Raw genomic sequence first — 22,682 nt, 5'->3', positions numbered from 1 at the left:
CGCTGTTAAGATCAGGTGACATTTTTCGGCTAGCCAGCATTTCGCTGTGTATGATACAGTGTGTGGACTCGGGTAGTGAAACCAGACAGCCGTCCAGTCACAGCTGCAGCCCCGTCTGTGCATATTCCAACACAGAATGAACAGTCCAGTTTGCCTGACATGTAGTCATTCAAAGACTTGAATAGTTCTGCCCCAGTTGTGTTAGTTGGCAACGGCAGTGGACACAACATATCCTCGTGCACATCGTCTTGAAATATATATCGCACATAAACCAGCAGTATTGCCTTGTTGTCGACATCGGTAGACTCGTCGACCTGGAAAGCATACCATGGTGACTCGTTAAGCCGTTCCAACAGTTGTGCTTCGATGTCCTCCGCTATGTCATCGATTCTCCTTGAATCTGTGGTAGCTGAAAGAGAAACCTGTGCCATCTTGTTAGCTGCAGCTTCTCCCAACAGTTCACGGCACATGACCTTGGCAGCAGGCAGAATCAATTCTTCACCAACGGTGAAAGGCTTTTTAGCCTTAGCAATCCGGCTAGCCACCAAGTACGACACTCTCAGAGCGGCAGCATTTGTGGAGGTGGTGGCTCTCAGCACTTCCTTCTGTCCCACTTGCTCCTGTCCCGCTTGCTCACATTTTTTCCGCACAAAAAACTCAACGGGTTTGTCTTTAAGTGCAGGGTGCTTGGTCTCAAGGTGCCGAAGCAGTTTTGAGGGCTTCATTGCCTCATTAGACAGCTTGTCTCCACATACCACACACAGGGGGCTTGGAGCGTGCGAGTCACCGGTCGCAATAAATCCGTGTTTTATGTACGACTTGTCGTATTTTCTGTTGCAGGAAGCTTTCTTTTTTTGAGAAGGGAGGGGTGAGCGACTTTGTGCAGCGAGAAAGGGCTGGTGAGTGGGAATGAGAGAAGGGTTAAGGAGACAGGCTTGAGGTAGAACTAGTGAAGCTGTGGGATGCGAAGGGTGGGGTGAGCATGAGGAGGTGGCAAGAAAGGAGGGATGAGTGTGATGGGTGGCGAGTAGAGAGGATTATCCAGGAAATGTATAATCCAAAGGGAATGGGGTAAAAGCAGGGGAGTGGGGATGACTGGAAGAATTGGATCAGCCCATGATTGAATGGCGGAACAGACTTGATGGGCCGAATGGCCTACTTCTACTCCTATATCTTATGGTCTTATGGAAGGCTTTTGCGGGGATAGGGAGAGGGATGGTGAAGAGAGCAGGGTGAAGGAGATCCGTGGCGAGGAGACATGGATGAGTGAAGAGAGGTGCTGTGACTGGTCAAAGTTATTAGACTAACTACTTATTCCCTCACAGTGCCAAGGATGCCAGTCATGGCTCATCACAAGTCTCTGAACAAATCCACAGCACACGGTTCCCATTCCCACTCTCCCTATTTCACGTTAGGTGTTTTACGGCGCACGATTCCCTGTCTCCCTGTCCCACACCAGGAGTTTTACTCTGCTCGATTCCCGGTCTCTGTGTCGAGCTTTTAATCAGCCGAGTCTCATTGACACGCCCCCTTCCCCTCCCATCCATGTACTTATCCAAGTTTCTTTAATAGATATTGTTAAGACCGCAGACAAAGTCATGAATCAAAAGGTTAATCATGCTGTGACTAATGTTCTGAGTTTGGTAAATTACAAAGCAGGAAGTATTGAAGCAAAGGCAGGTAACCCATTGTAGCTGTTAGACTTGGTTGCAGAGAGGCAGGACTGGCAGCTCAATATTCGGGGGTTCCGCTGTTTCAGAGTGGGGTTTGCTAGTTATTTCTTCAGCGGTTTGAACGGGCACGACTGCAAAACCTCATTGAGGTCATCCAGTGAGAACAGCGAGGAGAGTTTAAAAAGAAGACAGCTTTCTACAGCGGGCGAAAGAGTGGAGCGAGACAGAGTAGGAAGGCTTTGGCTCAACGGGGCTTGGGAGGGAAGGGGTCAAGGCGAGGTACGTTACTTGTGTACAATGCTGACAGAAATTATGTGTGTGAGGCCGGCGTTCTGAGCTCGGTGTCAAATGTGGGAGGTCCTGGAGACTCCCAGCCTCCCGGACGGCCACTTCTGCACCAGGTGCGTCGAACTGCAGCTCCAGAGGGACCGCGTTAGGGAGCTGGAGATGCAGCCCGATGACCTTCGTCTGGTCAGGGAGGGTGAGGAGGTGATAGGGAGCAGCTAGAGGCAGGTAGTCACACCGGGGTCTCGGGAGGCAGATAAGACGGTAACAGTCAGGAGAGGGAGCGGCGGCAGTCAGAGGCTAGAGAGCACCCCTGTGGCTGTCCCCCTTAACAATACCTACGCCGGGCAGTCCCGTTTGCACAGAGGGCGGAACTCAGACCCTCCCAGAACCCGGGCTGGATCAAATCGGCAGCCTGGGACTCGCTGTGTTAAATAGAGAAACTCCGCCCCACTGGTTGCATGAGAGAAAAAGGAGAGATTTACACGGAAATCCGGACAGAATGGTTAGCGCAGCCTGTTTGTTTTCCATTGCTGCATTGATCCCACTCCCGCCTCCTCCCGCTGTCGGACCCGTCCTGAGCCGGTGAGAGTTAGTGTGACCCGGACCGCGCCAGTCCCGCTCTGCCGTGGCTCACCCGGCCCTGTCCATCTGTAATGACCGACGGACTCGGGAGCAGCAGCTCAGACTCAACTCTCCGTACAGGGTGAGCCCACCGGTGCAGGACCATTGTCGGTCACCCGGGAAGTCAGTCTGTGATTTCCCGGGACCACACTGAACGCCGTCCGGTTACAGCATCAGAGGTAAGTGTTGTGTATGAGTCTGTACAAGTATTCAGTGTTCACAGCGAAACTCGGCTTTGATCGGGATCGGGAGTGAATTTAGTGGCAGAGGGCAGTCCTGACATATTCATGTTAACGGGTCAATCATTGTCCAAATGGATTAAGAGAAACGACGTTGCTACCGTCAACCAGAAATATTCTCCAGGGCGGTTTCTACTGAGTGAGAGCTGAAGGCATCTTTCACACCGGTAGCAACATGTGAAATCCCACGGGGCAGTGATCTGTCACCGATCTCTCTGTCCCTCATTAAAACGCAACTACTCAGAATGACAGGGCGAATCCCGGTTATATTACGAAACGTCGCTTTTCGGAATGCGTCGGTTTGATTTATTTGAAGGAAGCTTGAAAATTATTTTTAGCGCATCTACAGATGACAGGAGTCTGAGATAAAAACAAAATACTGGAAGCTCGCAGCAAACAGGGGAGCGAAGTAACTGGTAACTTTGCGGGTTCGAGACCCCGGGTAATGTCCTTACATCGCTTCACTGGTTCTATCGCTCTTCCCTGTAGCAGAAAGGGTTAATTACAATATTAAACTTCCTTCACGCTTGAATGACGGTGTTTTGTCGAACGGTTTCGATTTGATTTCAGCAGAAAGGCCGCTCCCTGTTCTGAGGAATGTGCACGGACAGGACAGGCAGCTGCTTGCTCGCAGACCCTGAGCACCGAGTCTCACAGAATAACAAGCCGCACCTTCCAAATCAGTCAATCATCTGCCCTCTTCCCCTTTCCAGTCCAGTCCTGGTGAAGGGGCTCGGTCCGCAACGTCGACTATTTACACCCATCCAGAGAGCTGCCTGACCTGCTGAGTTCCTCCAGCATTGTGTGTTGCCATGGTTACGGGAGATCCGTGTGGGGCGGTGGGCGGGGCTATCTGTAACAAAACGATACACCGTATCCACACTCTCAGAAACTGACTCTCTCGGGGAATGAAGGTGGGAATAATTCAGCTTCTGATATTTATTTCGGATTTTTTATTTTCAAACAACCAGTTGTCTGTGCATTGGAACAGCGATCAAGGAGATATTTGTTTTTATTTTTAAGTCACTTCTGGCCCCGGTGATTTGTGTGTTGCTACTGTTACCTGTTTGCATGATTGACAGGTTAACCTAAAAATTAAGAACAATGGCCGCCTGCTTCAAAGCAAGGGTGTGATATTTTTTGTCTCCACCTCTTGTATAATGCTCTTTACTTCTATCCACAGTTCTTTTGGCTTCATCTCTACCAGGTTTAATCCACTGAGTCTGTTCCTCACCTTCGCGGCAACAAGCAGCTCATGGTCTGAGATTGTCGGAGAACAGAGGGACCGAGGAGAATAAGTGCACAGTTCGCTCAATGCGGCGACACGGGGTGGTGAAGACGTGTTTATCACATCGTCCTTCAACAGTCTGGGTGCTGAGTGCAGAAGCTGGGACATCATTTTATTTATTCAATATTGAGATACAGCGAGCCGCGCTACCCATTAAGTCCCAAGATTTAATCCTAGTCTTATCACAGGACAATTTACAATGACCAATTAACCTGCCCAGCGGTACATCTTGAGACTGTGGGGAAAACCGGATCACTCGGAGAAAACCCATGCGATCACAGTGAGAACCTGCACACTCTTACAGACAGCGGCGGAAATGGAAGCCGGGTCGTTCGAACTGTAAAGAGTTGTGTTAGCCGCTATGGGGCCGTTGTATAAGTCGTTGGTGAGACAGTGTTAACAGTACAAAGTATAGTTCTAGACGCTATATGTTTGAAAAGACTTGGTTAAAGTGGAAAGAGTGCAGAGAAGATTTGCGAGCATGTTGTAAAGGCCAGAAGGCCTCTATTCTGAGGAAAGGATGGCCACAATCTGGAGAGAGGATGTCTTTAATCCCTGGAATGTCTTTATTCCTTGGAATGTAGGAGACGGAGCAGCAACCTTACAGGAGTGTTTTAAAATTGAAGGGGACAGCAACTGACTCACTCTGCTTTATTTGTGTAATTCAGATCATCGCCAGCAGGTGGTGCATTCTTGCAGACAAGGAAACGACCATCAACCAACGTCAGTCAGTCAGAATGGACACAGGTATGCTCACCTGGCTCTTTCCCATGAAGACTCTGTCCTTATGATGCAGGTGTAGATAGTTCAGAGGAATAAACCTGGGCGCTAAAGGTGCAGAGAGAAAGTACATCAAACGGGGGTCATTGATCCTCCTGGTAAAGCGACCTTGAGCACTGGAGTAATTCACCAGGTTCAGTGCAGGACCTAACAACGGGAATGGTCGAATCACTCCGCTCACCAGGCAAATCTTCACCCGAGTGAAAGGAGAAGGAGCTCTTGAGTTGAGAGTTAAGGGAGAAAAGTTTAGGGGTAACATGAGGGGGAACTTCTTTACTCAGACAGTGGTGGCTGTGTGGAACGAGTTTCCAGCAGAAGTGGTTGAGGCAGGTTCGATATTGTCGTTTAATGTTAAGTTGGATAGATATATGGACAGGAAGGGAATGGAGGGTTACGGACTGAGTGCAGGTCGGTGGGACTCGGTGAGAGTAAGAGTCCTTCACGGACGAGAAGGGTCGAGATGGCCTATTTCCGTGCTGTAATTGTTATATGGTTATATGGTTAAGGTGGGTATGGGCGAAATTCAGACAGGAATACAGCACCGGGCAATGTAACAGTCCAGGAAACAGACAGAATTTCTGTCAGTATTTGGTACATCCTGATGTGGGAAATGCCTCCAACAGCCAGTGAGAGAAAAAATGTTGTTTTCTTTTTTGGACGGACAATGGTCAATTCTCCCTGGATTTTCGAGTTGTTGCTCAGTGGAGGTGAGGGGAGTTTCCGGTGTCTATTTTCTGTGGCCGAGTTAAAGAACATTATATTTTGGGAGAATGGGCTGGGTGCGGGAGACAGTGAAAAGGAGAAATTTTAAACAGGGTTTCTGGCGGGGCGGGAGGGGGGGCGTGGTGGCTACCGAAGAAATGAAATATCCTTGGCGAATAGGAGTAAAGTAAAACAAAATGTTAAGTAGAGAAGGCACGGCACAAAGTGCTGGAGGAGCTCAGCAGGTCAAGTAGCATCTATAGAGAGAAATTAACTATCGACGTTTCGGCTTGAGGAATCTTAATCAGAGAATTTGTACATTGATTTCAAAGTTGTCTTGGGCTCATAAAATAGACTCAGGACTGCAGGAGCGTTATTCTGGCTGAAGGTCTGTGACCGGTAGTGTCCTCAAAGATCACTGTCTTGCCATGCGTCGTGTGTGATGTAAATAAATTAATAATAAACTATGTATTGTTCAAAATGATGTACTTTGTAAAACCACATGGGTGGGCTGATTCGTCGATTTACAGAATTGGCGGAGTTGAGTAAATTTGGGACTGTTGTGAAATTGTTCAGCATCCAATCAGAAATACGAGCGGAGAGTCTCCAGGTACAGTTAATTCGGGCAAATGGGAGCGGCTGCACTCTGAGAGGTCAAGTTGGCGGCCGATGTGCACAGTGAATAAGAATGATGTACGGACGGGTCTTGTGATGCAAGTGCACAGCTCCCTGAAAGTGGCAACACAATTAGTAGCGATGAGTTGAGGTATTTGTAAAAGTTGGGCTGTAACTGGATGAACGTTGGTTAAGAGACAATTTCAGTATTGTGCACAAATCTGGTAACCACACCATGAGAATGATGTGAGCGGTCTGGAGAGGGTGCAGACGGGTTTCATCACAAATACCAGAGGGAATAGGTTTAAAGTTAGAGGATAAAGTTGAAAGGGGATTTAGGACGCATGTTTTCTACAGACAGTGATTGGTGGCTGGAATGTGCTGCCTAGGGAGGGACTGGAAACAGACACCCAGAGCATCTGAGAGGTGTTTCAACTCATGAGTAGGCCGATAATGGAAGGATATTGACCATGTTCCTGAAGATGGGATGGGTTTAAGTTGGCATCGTGTCCCATACGCATGGTACACTCTATTTTATGATCTGTGACTGACTACAGACCTGAACTCCGCATTCTCCGCCTTCCTGTCACATTGTGAGGATCACCACCTGTTCCGGTTGACGAGATTCTACATGGAGCGACTGGAGCAGGCGATTGAGGAGGGTGTGGAGGGAATCAGCTTCATGTTAATGGGCGAAGATCACTTCACTGGGCGAGAGTATCAGGTAAGTGGAAGGAACATAGACTGAGTGTAGATTCTACTGAATCTATTACAGACTGACAGAGCCGGTGCAACGGCAACTCTGGGCTATGAAAATCCTGAGATGCTTGTGGTCAACATCAAGAATAGAGCTTTCGTTTGCAGAAACCATGAAACTTTATTCAGCAATACAAGCCTGTCCCTAATTTTCTGGACACGTTCATTTTTAGATCCAAGCAACACACATCAAAGTTGCTGGTGAACGCAGCAGGCCAGGCAGCATCTCTAGGAAGACGTGCTTTCTCTCTCTCTCTCCTTTTTCTCCCTCGGTCCCTCTGACTATATCCCTTGCCCATCCTCTGGGTTTTCCCCCCTCCCCCTTTTCTTTCTGCCTGGGCCTCCTGTCCCATGATCCTCTCACATCCCTTTTGCCAATCACCTGTCCAGCTCTTGGCTCCATCCCCACCACCCTCCTGTCTTCTCCTATCATTTTACATCTCCCCCTCCCCCTCCCACTTTCAAATCTCTTACTAGCTCTTCCTTCAGTTAGTCCTGACGAAGGGTCTCAGCCCGAAACGTCGACTGCACCTCTTCCTAGAGATGCTGCCTGGCCTGCTGCGTTCACCAGCAACTTTGATGTGTGTTGCTTGAATTTCCAGCATCTGCAGAATTCCTCGTGTTTACATTTGTAGACCCATTAGGATACAGACAATGATTGACAGTTGACAGCTTTAGTGATGTGACACTTGACGGACATTGCAAGTGGACAGGGAACTACTTTACACCACTCTGTCTGCCATCACATCTTGTTCCCAATGCTCGATCTTAATGTCCATTCATCAGTTTGTATTCTCTTGATGACCCCCAGGTATCCCACAGATCAAATACATAGTGGCTTATTTCTCAGCTCATTTCTCGAGTCTACCTTCAACTCCATTTTCACTTGACCAGGCAACACTGGCTATCGTCTCTCATTTGAACTGCTGACCCTTTTTTGATCAATATCCCAACAATAGACAATAGGTGCAGGAGTAGGCCATTCGGCCTTTCGAGCCAGCACCACCACTCACTGTGATCATGTCTGATCATCCACAATCAGTACCCCGTTGCTGCCTTCACTCCATATCCCTTGAATCCGCTATCATTAAGAGTTTTATCTAACTCTTTCTTGAAAGCATCCAGAGAATTGGCCTCCACTGCCTTCTGAAGCAGAGCATTCCACAGATCCACAACTCTCTGGGTGAAAAAGTTTTTCCTCAACTCGATTTTAAATGGCCTACCCCTTATTCTTCAATTGTGGCCTCTGGTTCTGGATTCCCCCAACATCGGGAACATGTTTCCTGCCTCTAGCGTGTCCAATCCCTTAATAATCTTATATGTTTCAATCAGATGCCCTATCATCCCCTCTTATCCTGCTGAATTCCAGTGTAGACAAGCCCAGTCACTCCAATCTTTCAGCATATGACAGTCCCGCAATCCCGGGAATTAACCTCGTGAACCTCCGCTGCACTCACTCAATAGCAAGAATGTCCTTTCTCAAATTTGGAGAACAAAACTGCGCACAATACTCCAGATGTGGTCTCACCAGGGCCCCGTACAACTGAGGAAGGACCTCTTTGCTCCTATACTCAACTCCCCTTGCTATGAAAGCCAATATGCCATTAGCTTTCTTCACTGCCTGCTGTACCTGCATGCTTACTTTCAGTGACTGATGAACAAGGACACCTAGATCTCAGTTTTGGAGGCCTCGCACTTACCAAGAACAACTGTACCAGAAAACAACATGTCCCCATCCACTTTCGTCTGATTCTTTCTGATACCATAAAAATTGGCCTTTCTGCAATTTAGAATCTTAACCGGACCAGACCTATCCTTTTCCATAATGATCTTTAAAGTAATGGCATTATGATCACCAGATGCAAAATGTTCCGCTGCACACACCTCTGCTACCCGCGATGTCCTGTTCCCTAATAGAGTTCTTGTATGCACTGTCTATAGTTGTGATCTCAATATATTGATCCCAGAAACTTGAAAACATTTGTCATACACTATCCCATCCAGTCCTTTAAAATATGGGTGTCCCAGTCACTAAATGGAAAGTTAAAATTATCTACCATCAGAACCTTTTGTTTCTTGTTTCTGTGATATCTCTACATATTTGTTCATCTAAATCCCATTGACTCTTGGGTGCTCTGTAATATCGTCCCACTAACGTGGTCATCCCTTTCTTAATCCGTAGTTTCACCCATGTGGTCTCAGTGGACCAGCTATCCAATTTGTCCTGTCTGAGCAATGCAGGAGCATTTTTTCCTGACGAGTTATGCCACTCTCCATTTGAAATCCCTCCCGCTCTATCGAATCGTGTCTAACACAACGGAACCCTGGAATGCTGAGCTGCCGGTCCTGCACCTCCTGCAACCAAAATTACATTAATGGCTACAATGCTGTAACTCAATGTGCTGATCCATGCTCTAAACTCAGCTGCCTTTCCCACAATACTCCTTGCATTGAAATAATACACAACTCGGAACATTAGTTTCACCTAATTCATCCTGTAGTTTACTGACCTTGTACGTCGGCTTAACAACATCTTTCCCACACAACCATTCCATTATCCACTCTGGTTCTTCACCTTACCCCTCCTCCCCACCCCGCAACTCAAGTTTATCGTCTCCCAATGGAGCGCTAACAACCCTTCCCGCAAGGGTATCAGTCCCCCTCCAGTTCGGGTGCAAAACGATTATGTCTGTCCAGGTCCCACATTACTTGGAAGAGAGCCCAATCATTCAAACATCTCAAGCCCTCGATCATGCACCATTTCATCAGCCACACGTAGACTGTATTATCGTCCTGTTTCAGGCCTCACTAGCACGTGGTACAGGTAGCAATACTGATAACACAACCCTGGAAGTCCTGCACTTCAGCTTAGCATCTAACTCCATGTACTCACTTTGCAGGACCTCATCACACTTCCTACTCTTGTCATGGACCACGTGGAGCACGACCGCCGGCTGCTCGCCGTGTCGTTAAGAAAGTTTCAGACTCGATGTGAGATATCGCTGGCTGTGACAACACACCATCCAGAAATCTTGTTCTCATCAACAGGATCTCCAGTGTGTTCTCTTAATCATTAAATTCCCCCTGTCAGCGCAGCTCACTCTTCTCACCCCTTTTGAGTCACAAGACGAAACTCAGTGTCAAAGGCATAATCGCAGTGGCTTTCCTCTGCTGGGCCGTACCCGGAAACAGAAAGCCATATACCTGTTACAGAGGAGTTACCTGCAGTGGCTTCCTATCCCCTTTACCAGTCCTGACGTCACCCAGTTACCTGTGTCCTGCGCCTTGTGTATAGCTCCCTCCCTGTAGAGCCTGTCAGTCAACCTCTCAGCCTCCTGAATTACCCTGGGTTCATCCAGCTCCAGCTCCAATTCCTTAGCACAGTCTGTAAGAGGCTGCAACTGGGTGCACTTCCTGAAGGTGCAGTTGTCAGAGACAATGGAGGTCTCCCTATCCTTGCCACACCCCGTAGGAAGAGCATTCCATGATCCTGCCTGGCATTCCCGCTGTTCTCACCGTGAAAAAGCGGTAAAATATTGCCAAAAATCTACCTACAGTCTCGCCTCTCCCCCTCTGGCACAAAGACTCAACTCCCCACTCTATCTCTGGCTCACTCACACTATGTCTGCTCCGCTTAAACCTTGCCAATTTGATAATTACCCCACAATCTGTGGCATGCGGGAAGTCTAGACTGACCCCGCTCGCTTCTTTAAAAATTTCTCCCCCGCTGTGAACACTTCAATGGCAGTTAGTGATATGCGGCGAGCAGAATGTTCTGGGTCAGTCCATGTTCAGGGTAGATTTGTAGCCATCCCTCCGCTCCTCAATAGATTCCCCGTTGTTCATTACAGAGTGTGACTGAGCTCGCGGAGAAGGGAAACCAAGCGGGCGCATCCAAACTCCTCCTGGATCTGGTGATGGAGAAGGGCTCCGGGGCCCGGAGGGTGATGTGGGCATCCTTTGTGAAACTACATCACCATTTACCGAAGCTGAGCAGGATATTGAATGAAATACGGGAACGTGGTACGGTGAACAATACACTATGTGTTACAGATGTAAATGCTGATGAATTTACAGTATTACACAGAACAGACTTCATGCAGGTTAATCTGTTTGAACAGGTTCGCCTACATGGACACTGACCAAGATTTATCTGAAGTGCCCACGCATCTGAAAGGTAAGCGATGGAACGAAAATCTCAAATCTTTATTTCACTCTGAGAGTCTGAATACCTGTCTCTTGAGGCTTGTTTAGAGACTGTCAGAATCTAGGAGGCAGGTTTTTTGTTGCTCTGGCTGCAGGACAGGAAACCATTTGTATCTGCTACAAAGCCCGGCACCTTCCAGGTCTCGGGCTGTGCACCCAGAGGCCTCTATGAGTTTTATAGCAGACATTACAGTTGGTCAGAGAGGAAGCCTCAGCGCTCCCCTTTCACTAATGTCGAATATCCCGAGATTTGACAAAACTGAATCCAAACTGTTCCGATTGGAACATCCAACGCCAGCAAGGGAAGTAACACTGCTCAGAACTAAAGTGGGGCCGAGATTTGATGTTATTCCTCTGCGGACATCGGGGAATTGCCCGAGTTCACGTACCAGCTCCTCGGTTCAAGGATGTTACACCGTGACTGTCTCAGACTGGAAATGGAAACCAAGATTATGTTCCTTTTCTGTGGGTCAGTATTGACAGCTTAAACCTAAAGGCGTGTCAAGAGCATCAGGCCCATTGTGAGAAAAGTAAAAAGAGTTGAGCAAGTAAATTGTTCCTCCCCTCCACTGTTACCCCCCTGCGGTGTTGCACAGTTGAGCGGAAGCTGAGCAGTGAAAGCAGTGAAACCACCGCCCCACACAACACTCTCCTCTCCAGAATCACTTGTGCACTTGGTGCTCGCTGGACCATCTGAAAATTACGAACAGAGGGGAGGGGGAGCCTTTAACTACATATCTGAATCAGATCAGAAATGTTTCTGGGCCATCGTTCACTTCCAGACACTCTTATCTCTGAGCTCCCTATTTCACCCAAACAATGTCTTGAACATTTTTCTTGTTAAGGCAGCTATGTTCAGTGCTCTTCATCAAATCAGACATTGACGATCTTTTTCTGTCTGTCCCAAGATGTTCGATGGAAGCACATGGAAATTCTGCACGGGCAAACAGAGAAACTGAGAGTGAACACGATACTGATGCAGGAGAAGGTGAAGATTTTCCAGCTGGTTGATCGATACGTTGAGCTCACGGTCATTTCTACTGTTCGAGATCGGACCCTGGTGGAACATGAGCTGCTGGCAAGAGGCAGAGACCACGAGGAGTGGAGAGAAAAACATCTCTGCGGAAAGCTGGAAAAAATCTGGATTGATCAGTTATTCAAGAGGAGCTTTGTTCAAAAATTGAAAAGCTCTTTCTTTGGAAACAAATCCGGGATTTCTGCAGCAGTGGCCGGAGTCCCAGGGATTGGGAAAACAACACTGGTACAAAAGATTGTATATGACTGGGCCACGGGGAAAATAAACCAACTATTCCAGTTTGTCTTTAGTTTCAAATTCCGGGATTTAAACTCCATAAACTGCAGAATAAACCTGAGGGAACTGATTCTGGATCAGTATCCTTACTTTGGGAATTCCTTGAGAGAGGTCTGGAAGAACCCAGAGGGATTGTTGTTTATATTCGATGGTTTGGATGAATTCAAGGACAGGATCAATTTTGCTGACAGTCAGAGAGACACAGAATCACAGAATGTCTGCCCAAATCCTGAATTCAAATGCAGGGTGTCGGACATTGTGTACAGTTTAATCCAGCACAAGCTGCTCCCAGGGTGTTCAGTGCTGGTGACCACCCGACCCACAGCATTACATTTATTGGAAAAGGCAGACATCAGTGTCCGGGCTGAAATCCTGGGATTTGTTGGTGAGGAACGGAAGGAATATTTCATCAAACATTTTGAAGATGAGACGGTGGCAGCAGCTGTTTTCAAACACGTGAAGAAGAACGAGATCTTGTACACCATGAGCTGCAACCCCTCCTACTGCTGTGTCCTCGCTCAGGCACTGGGCCCCTTCTTCACACAAAGGGTCAGGGACCCGCAGCGAGTTCCCAAGACCATCACCCAACTGTACTCCTACTATACTTACAACATCCTGAAAAACCACGGCCGTGAGACTGAAAACCCCCGTGATGTGTTACTCAGGGTTGGTCAGATGGCCTTCAGAGGAGTGTCCGAGAAGAAGATTCTGTTTACAGATGTAGATATGATCAACTACAATCTGCATCCTTCCCAGTTCCTGTCTGGATTACTGATGGGGCTTTTGGAGAGAGAGGATTCTGCCCGGAGCGTGGTGTACACATTCCCACACCTCACCATCCAAGAGTTTGTAGCTGCAGTCGCACAATTCCTGGATCCACATCCCAGGGATATCCTGAAATTCCTCACTGAAGCCCGCAACACGACTGATGGGCGATTTGAGGTATTTCTCCGTTTTATTGCTGGTCTCTCCTCCCCAATGACAGCTTGGGGTCTGGAGGAATTTCTGGGTCCATTTCCTCATCAAACAACCTGCCAGGTGATTGACTGGGTGAAGGAGGATGTTAAACGTCAGATTGGAAACACAGAGTGTGAAGCTGGTAAAAGGAGCCTCCTGAACACATTGCACTACCTGTTTGAGTCTCAGAATCGTGGACTGGCTCAGGACACGCTGGGATCAGTGGAAACACTTTCATTCAGTGGAATGACACTGACCCCGATTGACTGCGCGGTCCTGTCTCATGTCATCGGACTCTGTGATACAATAAAACACCTCAACCTGGCTGGCTGCCACATTCAGTGTGAAGGAATCCAGCGGCTGGGACCAGGGCTGCACAAGTGCCAAGCTTTGAGGTAACTTGAATCTCTCACTCTGAACGGTGAAACTATTCCATTGTGTTGTTTCAATGTAAAGGAATTTGGGTAAGACTGTAGTAAATCTGATTGTGAAGAATTGCGACAAATGACCCGTGAACAACAGCCGTTGCTTTAATAGTAGTAAATCACAAGAATGGCCGTGTTTCTCGCTGCCTGTGACACGTCCATTGACAATATTCCCTCTCAGTGATACTGACACTGTCAGCAGCAGGTGGGTTAGAGATTCACACACACTTCCCGGTGAGGGACAAGAGACCGTCAGGGGACTGTACCAGTGAGAAGAAAAGAAATACCATTGTGAGATTGTTCTCCCCTGCCCTTCTCCGTGCGTGGCTATCACCATCAGTCCACCTGTGTGACTTTGCTCAGTACCAGATACCCATGGGCACATTTCCTCTCCACAGTTCAGGCACACCCTCCCTTGCAATCTATTTCTGCATTCTCTCGTCTTGTAGGATTATCTTTTCCCATTGGTTTCTTTCTGTGGGATCTCTCTTCCCCATCCCCCTTCCTCCTGTGGGATCTCTCTTCCCCATCCCCCTTCATCCTGTGGGATCTCTCTTACCCTTGCCGCTTCCTACCCTCTCACGTCAGGAACACTTTTCTGACCATCGGGGAATGAGACAGAATATGTGGAGTTCACAAAGTCACACCGACAGACTACATTACTGACATTCGGTGAATACCCTGGAGCTGGGCAGTGAGGGACATTGACAGCGATGGAAACTCCGATCAGTGATTTACTGAAGGGTTTAGTGTTTCCTGAAATATCCCAGTGAGAGAAATTCCCTCAGACCCACGGTTTGAATCGCTTTGTTCATCAATTTGTCTGTTTGCGTTTAGAATTGGGCACAATAAACTGAGAGATTCAGGAGTGAAACTGGTGTCCGCAGCTCTGAGGAACCCAGAGTGTAAAATACAGAAACTGGGGTAAGTACCAGACTGTGGGAGATTGTGTTTACAGTCACTGGGTGTCTGACACTGAACATTAATGTGACCAGTAATTGTGTTGATAAACACTGGGGATTTCTACCGTCTCCTGTCTCTCTGTGTCCTTCACCCTCACTCTCTTTCTCATTTCCAGGCTGGGGGGTGTCGGTCTCACAGATTCTGGTGCCGAGGATCTCATCTCCGCTCTCAGTATAAACCCATCACTGACAGAGCTGGACCTGGGATGGAACTCGCTCACAGACCGATCTGTCCCCGCTCTCCGAGACCTCATACTGACCCTCCCGAGTCTGGATTGGATCGAGTGAGTGATTTTGTTAATGTTCAATGTGATAAAATATTAGCGGATCCGCGGGTTTTCTGGTGATATTTGTCTGTGAGTGTTGTTGAAACATTAACCCCAGTCCACTGTTACTGACACTGTTGTGTAATCTGTTTATTTCATCTTTATTCTTCCATCTGTTTCAGGCTGAGGGGGAATCGGTTCAGTGAGACCAAGTGGAAGGAACTGAGATCTCTTCTGGAACCCAGACCTGGACTGACAGTGTCCGTGTGAACATCTGAATGTGTGAACCTCCCCGCCCGAAGGATGGAAACATTTTTGGCCGATTCCCCACCCTCCCATTTAACTCCTGCCCTTCCCGTTAATGGCCGTGCGCCAGGTGTAATTCCCGACGGGTCTAATCGAACTGGTTTCAGTCGCGGTCTGTGTCGTAGGGTCGATCACCGACCCATCAAATAGTCCCTGGGTCAGAAACTGAGAGCAGCTACCACCACACCATCCCATCAAGCACCCTGGGGTCAATCACCGAGAGAAGCTCCCTCCGCACCAACCCATCACACACTCCCAGGTCAGAAACAGAGTGAAGCTCCCTCGATGCTGCCCTTTACACACTCCCCGGATAAGACACAGACAGAAGCTCCCTCCTCACATTTACAGGGTCAGACACAGAGAATTCCTCCACACCATCCCATGATACCCTCCCAGAGTCAGACATTGAGGAAATCTATCTCCAATTCATCCCATTACAAAATTCTTGTGTCAGACACAGAATGAAGCTCCCTCCACACTGTCCCAACACACACACACCCAAGCCCAGACACAGAGTGAAGCTCCCTCGATGCAGTTCTTCACACACTCCCCGGATAAGACACAGTGAAGTTCCCTCCTCACCGTTCGATTACAGAGTCACAGGGTCAGGCATAAAAATTTCCCTCCACACCATCCCATGATACCTTCCCAGGATCAGACATTGATAAGATCTAAGTAAGATTCGTCTCATTACAAAATTCTTGTGTCAGACACAGAGTGAAACTCCCTCCACAGCATCCCATCACACACTCCCGGGATTAGTAACAGAGTGAAGCTCCTTCAACGCAGTCGAAATCACACACCTTCCAGATCAGTCACGGTGTGAAGCTCCCGTCGCACCGTCCCATCACAGACTCCCCGGATCAGACAGAGAATGTAGCTCCGTCCACACTGTCCCATCACACAGTCCATGGATCAAACACAACCTGCAGCTCCCTCCATACTGTCGGATCACACACTTACAGGGTCAGACACAGAGAATTCCCTCCACACCATTCCATGATACTCTCCCAGGGTCAGACACATAGAATATCTCACTCCGGCCTGTACCATTACAAAATTCCTGTGTCAGGCACAGACTGTAGCTTCCTCCAAACCATCCCATCACACAGTCCCCTGATTATACACGGAGATAAATCTCCTTCCACACCACCCAACCTCCATTCCCCGAGGTCAGACACAGTGTGAAGCTCCCTCCACACCCTCCCATCAAACAGTCCGGATCAAGCACTGAGAGAATCTCCCTCCACACCATTCCGTCACACATTCCCGGGATCAACACAGAGTGAATCCCGCTCCACACTATCCCAAAGCCTGGCAATGTTTAGTTGGTATGTTCGTGCTCGGGCAAATATTGAAAAGGAACACGCGCAATCCACGGCGAGTTTAGAGGCGTTCCGGAACCGTTGGGCTCCGCGGGGTGTAAATGCCATCAGTGATGGAGATGGGAACATTTTGGTTTCATGTGCATTGTCTGTTTGTAGTGAAGCAGCTGTGTTAGTCACTGTTTTGTAAATATTGTAGACCACGCTACTTGTACTAAAAGAATTGTGTGGGAAAAAAAGGGGGTCAGACACAGAGTGAAGCTTCCTCCACAACTTCTCACCACACACTCCCCGGGTTTGTTGGTGGCTGCTAACTGCGTAGCTCCCAGATGCGGCCGCTGGCAACTCACCAAGAAGCCGATTCGCTCTAAAAACCGGACACAAATGCCGTTGTTCCCCCGCTAACATCGGGACAACGTCATTCCACCTTTATCGCCGCGATTCTCGTTCAGTTTAGGAGCCGAAGCATCTGTTGAGACGTCTCGACCTCTCACGGCCTGGGAGTTCTGCAGCACCGACGGAGACTTTCCTGGTGTTGGAGTTTCTGGTGCCGAGCCACCGGGGTACTGTCGTGTACAAACTTTTTCTTCCAGTTACTCTACTCGCTCCGGGAATTTATAACCGGCACCGCCGTATATTTCTCGATTCGGACATACAGCCAAAATGCCAGAACGGTCTCCAGGGACTCGCAGGCCGTTGGGGAGTTATGCAAAGACCGCTGCCTCTCCAGCCTCGGACAACGCCCTGTTTCGGTCGGTGAAAGTAAAACGCGGGGTGCAACGTATTTTGTGTCCTGGAACTCCTCTGGAAAAGTGTGCAGAGGCCATGGAGGACCTGGTGGGGAAAGGTGGTATTTTGGCCACGGAGAAAGACTTTGGGAAAGCAGTGTTTTATCTGCAAAATGATCTGTTGGTTAATCGGGCTCTTAGCGGAGAGATCATGGTGGAAAACATCCTTTTACAGTTGGAGCTGGCAACGCATCGTCCTCAGTGACGTTAAGCCTTTCATTCCCAACGAGGACCTGCTTCCCCCACTAGCCAGCTTGGGACAAGTAAGGTCAGAGATAACTGCCATCAGACACAAATTTAAGAGACGTACCGTAATCTCTGTTCGGCGTCAGGTATTCGTGCAGGTGGAAAGGGAGAACGACGTTGAGGGCCGGTTTACTGTCCGACACGAGGGGGCAGACTATCAGGTGTACTGCAACTCTGAGCGCCCACGGTGCCATACGTGCGGGGAGGTGGGGCGCTTTCGGAGGGACTGTCCTAATACCCGAAACCCGAGGGAGTCCACTTCGGGCACCAGTGCCCCAGCTACCTCTGCCCCTGATCCTATTCCTACGCCTGTCCCTGCTCCTACCCCGGACACTGCCCCTACCCCTGTCCCTATTCCTACGTCTCTTCCAGTCCTTGCTTCTGCCCCTGTGGTTCAGGTGGGAGATCTTGAGGCTACGCACAGGGAGGTTCAGGCGAGGGTCGGGGTGGAGCCTGTGCGCGGCAAGAAAGCAAGAAGTCGTCCAAACACTCTAAGAACTCCGCACCGAGACCGCAGAGCTCACGCCCATTTGCCCTGAAGTGGAGCCGGAGGCTCGGGGAGGTGCGCAGGTGGACAGGGCGATGGAAGCGGAGACTACCGCCCCATCGGTGAATCCTGCACCTGTGTGCTCCTCCGGCGTGAAGAGGAGAAGGGAATGTTACCCCAAGGGGGCAGGGAATGTAGATGCGGGGTGTCCCAGGAAGGGGTGGGAATCCAGGTGGAGGTTGTTTCTAAACCTGTGTTCCCAGATGTAGCCACCAGTCCTGTGGTAGATGATGTGGCTGTTGAGAAAACTGGTGCTAGCCCTGTTTGCACAAATGAGACAGCCCTGGAGCCCTCCACCCAGGACTCAGTAGTAAACGCCTCCCTGGAGGCAAGTGTATTGAATAATATGAGCGGGGAGGAGACCAAGCTCTCTCAGGCTGCCAGTGAATCCCTTGGACAAGAGGTGCTGCGGTCCCCTTCATACCTGTCCCCTAGGGAGGGTGTACGTGCCGACCCCATCAACTAATAGCCTGCAGGGAGACCCTGGGGATTAGCCCTCCACTGTCATAACTGTGGATAAGTCTGATGCGACGGTGGAGAGAGCAGGTATGAGTGAGGTACCCGCTGCACAGTGTGGGTTACAACTGCAGCCATCTATTGGAACACACGGGGAGGAAGATGGGGGATCTATTTACAGTGAGGGAGTAGAGGGAGAGTCCTTTGATAGTGAGACATTGGACATCCTCACCCCTCCCGAGAATTCTCCATTGATACCTGTGAATCAAGTCTGAGAGTTCACTCTAATCTCTGAGGGTGCAAAGCATCGGCCGAAGCTATCCTCGCTTCGCTGGTCTAGCATGCCGAGGCTGGTGAAGTCCCTGCGAGTCATCCGCAGACGGAAGGCGAACGGGAAGAGGAATGCAGTGTCCGGGAATGACAGGCAACAACTGAAATCCTTCCTGGATGACCTGGTGAGGGACATCAGAGTGAGAAGCAGCCTCGCTTCTTCGAGAGATGGTGGGCCACAGGATAGCCCTGGCACCAGTCGGGCCTGGAGAGCAAAAACATGTTCCAACTTTTTTTCGGGACAGTGTGGTAGAGGGTGCCTCCGCTCTCACCGGGAAGGGTACTGGTGCTGAGGCCTAGTGTACTACATGGGCTTGTGGGCCTGATTTTATCGGGATGGGTGAGGAAGACTGAGAATTCTCAGTCCTCAGGGGTGGAAGATATGCGGTGAGTTTCCTGCAGGAAACCCATACCATCCCGGGGGAGGAGTCCGCTTGGCTCCTGGAGTGGCAGGACGGGGTCTACATGAGCCACCTCAGCTCCAACTCTAGCGGGGTGGCGATCCTGTTGGCCCCAACCTTCCAGCCAGAAATCGTAAGAGTCCAAGATATTGTGCCTGGCCATCTGCTCCACCTGGCTGTGCGCCTGGATGGTGTACCCCTGCATTTTATCAATGTGTATGCTCCGAGGCGCGGTGTGATACAGACACGCCTATTCTGTCAGCTGTCCACTCTGCTGAATTCCATCGATCCTGGGGACTGCGTTATCCTCGGGGGAGATTTCAACTGTACCCTCGAGGTGGAGGACCGCTCGGGCCTCCAACGCGACCCAGCATTGGCAAAAAAGTTAAAGGAGCTAGTCGGCTCCTTTGACTTGGTGGACAGCTGGCGGAATCTTCACCCCAACTCTAGTGCCTTCTCGAGAAGATCTAGAGAGGGAGGGTCCCAGATAGACCGCCTGCATATCTCTCTGGCTTACATCCCTCGTGTGTCGGCGTCCTCCATGCGGCCAGCGTTGTGCTCGGATCATCACCTTGTGTGGATGGAATTTACTCCTCTGCACCCTCGGGTGGGATCCAAGTACTGGCATTTTAACAACTGCCTGCTGGAGGACAGCCGATTCCGGGATTCTCTCCGAGCGTTCTGGGTCACCTGGAGAGAAATACGGAGAGAGTTCTGGTCCCTACGGCTGTGGTGGGATGTGGGCAAAGTCCACATCTGGAATTTATATCCGGAGTGCACTAGGGGGTCGTCAAAGAGGCAGGGCGCTGAGATTGAGCGGCTTGAGAGAATGTTACATGACCTGCAGTCCCGTCTTGGTCCGACCACTGGAGACCAACAGCTGTGGCAGGAATACCAGGAGAAGAAGGATGCACTAAGGAATCTGCAGCTCCAGCAGTCTCGAGGTGCGTACGTGAGGTCACGGATCCAAATGCTGCAAGATTTGGACCGGGCTCACCCTTCTTCTACTTGTTGGAGAAGTGCTGGGGAGTTCAAAAGCAGTTAGTGGAGTTGCTGGCTGCTAATGGCTCCTCCATCACGGACCCTGACGGAATTAACATTGAAGTCCGCTCATTCTATCGGTCCTTATTCTCGCCAGATCCGTCAAATGCAGAGGTGTGCAATGAGGTCTGGAAAGATTACCCTAAGGTCAGCCCAGAGGACGCAGTGCGTCTGGACGCTCCCTTGACTCCGGAGGGGCTATCTAACGCTCCGGAGACGGCCACTCTGGAGGTGTAAGTCCCCTGGCTTAGATGGACTGAGTGCGGAGTTTTATCGGGCTTTCTGGGATATTCTTGGGGTTGATTACAGGCTTGTCTTGGGGGAGAGGCTGGTCAACACGGAAATGCCCCTTTCATGGCGGAGAGCTGTCGTGGTTCTACTGCCCAAGAAGGGAGACCTCCGCCTGCTAAAGAACTGGCGGCCGGTCTCCCTCTTGTGTGCGGATTACAAGATCTTCACCTGGGCAATAGCCAACCGTCTTGGTTCAGTAATGAGACAGGTGATACATCCTGACCAATCTTACACAGCCCCCGGTCGCTCCATACGGGACAATGTCCACCTAGTACGGATCTGATCCAGCTGCTCCAGAAGACTGGGTCCCCGGCAGCGTTTCTTTCTCTTGCCCAGGAAAAGGCGTTTGACCGGGTAGACCACAGTTTCCTGGTGGGCAGTCTGCAGGCTTTTGGGCTTGGGCCACACTTAGTGGCCCGGGTTCAGCTCCTAAACCTTGCCACAGAGTGCCTTGTTAAGATTAACGGATCACTGATAGCACCCATTCCCTTCAGAAGAGGAGTATGTCAGGGGTGACCCATGTCCGGTCAGTTGTATGCGATCTGTGTCGAGCCATTCCTTAGCCTTCTTCGGCGAAAGCTGACAGGTCTGGTTCTGCGTGAACCAGATATGGAGGTCATCCTCCCGGCCTACGCCGATAAGGTACTCCTCATGATGACAGATCCCAATGACCTGCGGAGGATGCGCGACCGCCAAGAAGTTTTCTCGGCAGCATCCTCCGCTTGGATAAACTGGGAGAAATGTTCTGGACTCTTAGTGGGCCAATGGCAGGTGGACTCACTGCTGAAGGAGATGAGCGCTTTTGAGTGGAGCACCAGTCGTCTTCTCTATCTCGGAGCCTACCTGAGTCCTTCTGGGGGGACCTGGCAGGCGAACTGGCCGGGCCTGGAGATGAAAGTCATGGACCGGCTGGGGTGCTGGTCAGGCCTTCTCAGCGTGCTTTCCTATCAAGGCAGGGTGGTGGTCATAAACCAGCTGGTGGCCTCCATGTTGTGGTACCGGATGGTTATCCTGTCCCCCCCTGCCCCCTCTGTCGCGAGAATGCAGAGGAAGTCAGTGGACTTCTTCTGGGGCAACAGAAAACACTGGGTCTCCGCAGCGGTCTTGAGTCTCCCAGTGGGAAAGGGCGGACAGTCGCTGGTGTGCGCATGTACGCGACTGGCAGCTCTCCGCCTCAGGACCGTGCAGAAATCCCTGTACGCCGAGCACCCTACCAGGTGACACGTGTTGGCAACTTCCTTCCTCTGGAGGGGCTGCTGTCTTCATGAAGATATGCAGCTACCACCGGCGGGCGTCAGCCGTGCTGCTTTGCAGAGGCTGCCCGGCTTCTATCAGGACCTACTGAGAGTCTGGAACATGGTTGCCTCAGGCCAGGAATCCCCTTCTCTGGCAGAGGGTAGAATCCTGGCCGACCCTAACCCTACCTCAACGGATGTCGCTGCGGCTCAGGTGGGTGGAGCGACTCAGGCTGAGCTGCTCGTCGGGCCCAGGCCCCGCAATCTTATCCGAGAGCCGAGTCCACACAACTTGAGCCGTCTCCCCTCGACACCCACAATCCTGTTCAGGAATGCAAGTAGGAGGTATCTGTATGGACTGCTGCTCCACACCCTCCTCTCCCTAGCCCTTGTCCACCGTCCCGACATGCCATGGCGGTCGGTCTTTCCACCTGGAGGTGAGGGGGTCCGCAATGGAAGTCCCTTTACGAGGGGGTTCTTCCCATGCACCTTGAGGACCTGGGGTGGAGGGTGCTGCATAGAGCGGTGCCCTGTAATAAGTTCTTTAGTTTGTACGTGGACCTCCCAGCCGCATGTCACTTCTGCGGGCTGGAGGAGACCGTGTACCATATGTACACGGAGTGTGC

The 22,682-nt window shown here is 50.2% G+C and overlaps 1 protein-coding gene across 1 annotated transcript; it reads left to right on the top strand.

Moving 5' to 3' along the window:
• Positions 1 to 4,470: 4,470 nt before the first annotated feature.
• LOC140207888 (protein NLRC3-like) lies at positions 4,471 to 15,368 on the top strand. The gene is made up of 9 exons (XM_072276431.1): positions 4,471 to 4,494; positions 4,778 to 4,856; positions 6,758 to 6,930; positions 10,814 to 10,990; positions 11,055 to 11,139; positions 12,077 to 13,832; positions 14,700 to 14,786; positions 14,941 to 15,108; positions 15,273 to 15,368. Exons 1-9 carry the CDS (start codon positions 4,471 to 4,473, stop codon positions 15,358 to 15,360), a joined length of 2,637 nt encoding a protein of 878 aa, XP_072132532.1. The 3' UTR covers positions 15,361 to 15,368.
• The last annotated feature ends 7,314 nt before the right edge of the window (positions 15,369 to 22,682 follow it).

This window comes from Mobula birostris, chromosome 13, assembly GCF_030028105.1.
Source record: "Mobula birostris isolate sMobBir1 chromosome 13, sMobBir1.hap1, whole genome shotgun sequence".
Taxonomy (NCBI): Eukaryota; Metazoa; Chordata; class Chondrichthyes; order Myliobatiformes; family Myliobatidae; genus Mobula; species Mobula birostris.
The sequence above is the reverse complement of the archived record's forward strand: the minus strand, read 5'-3'. Positions and strand labels throughout refer to the sequence as shown.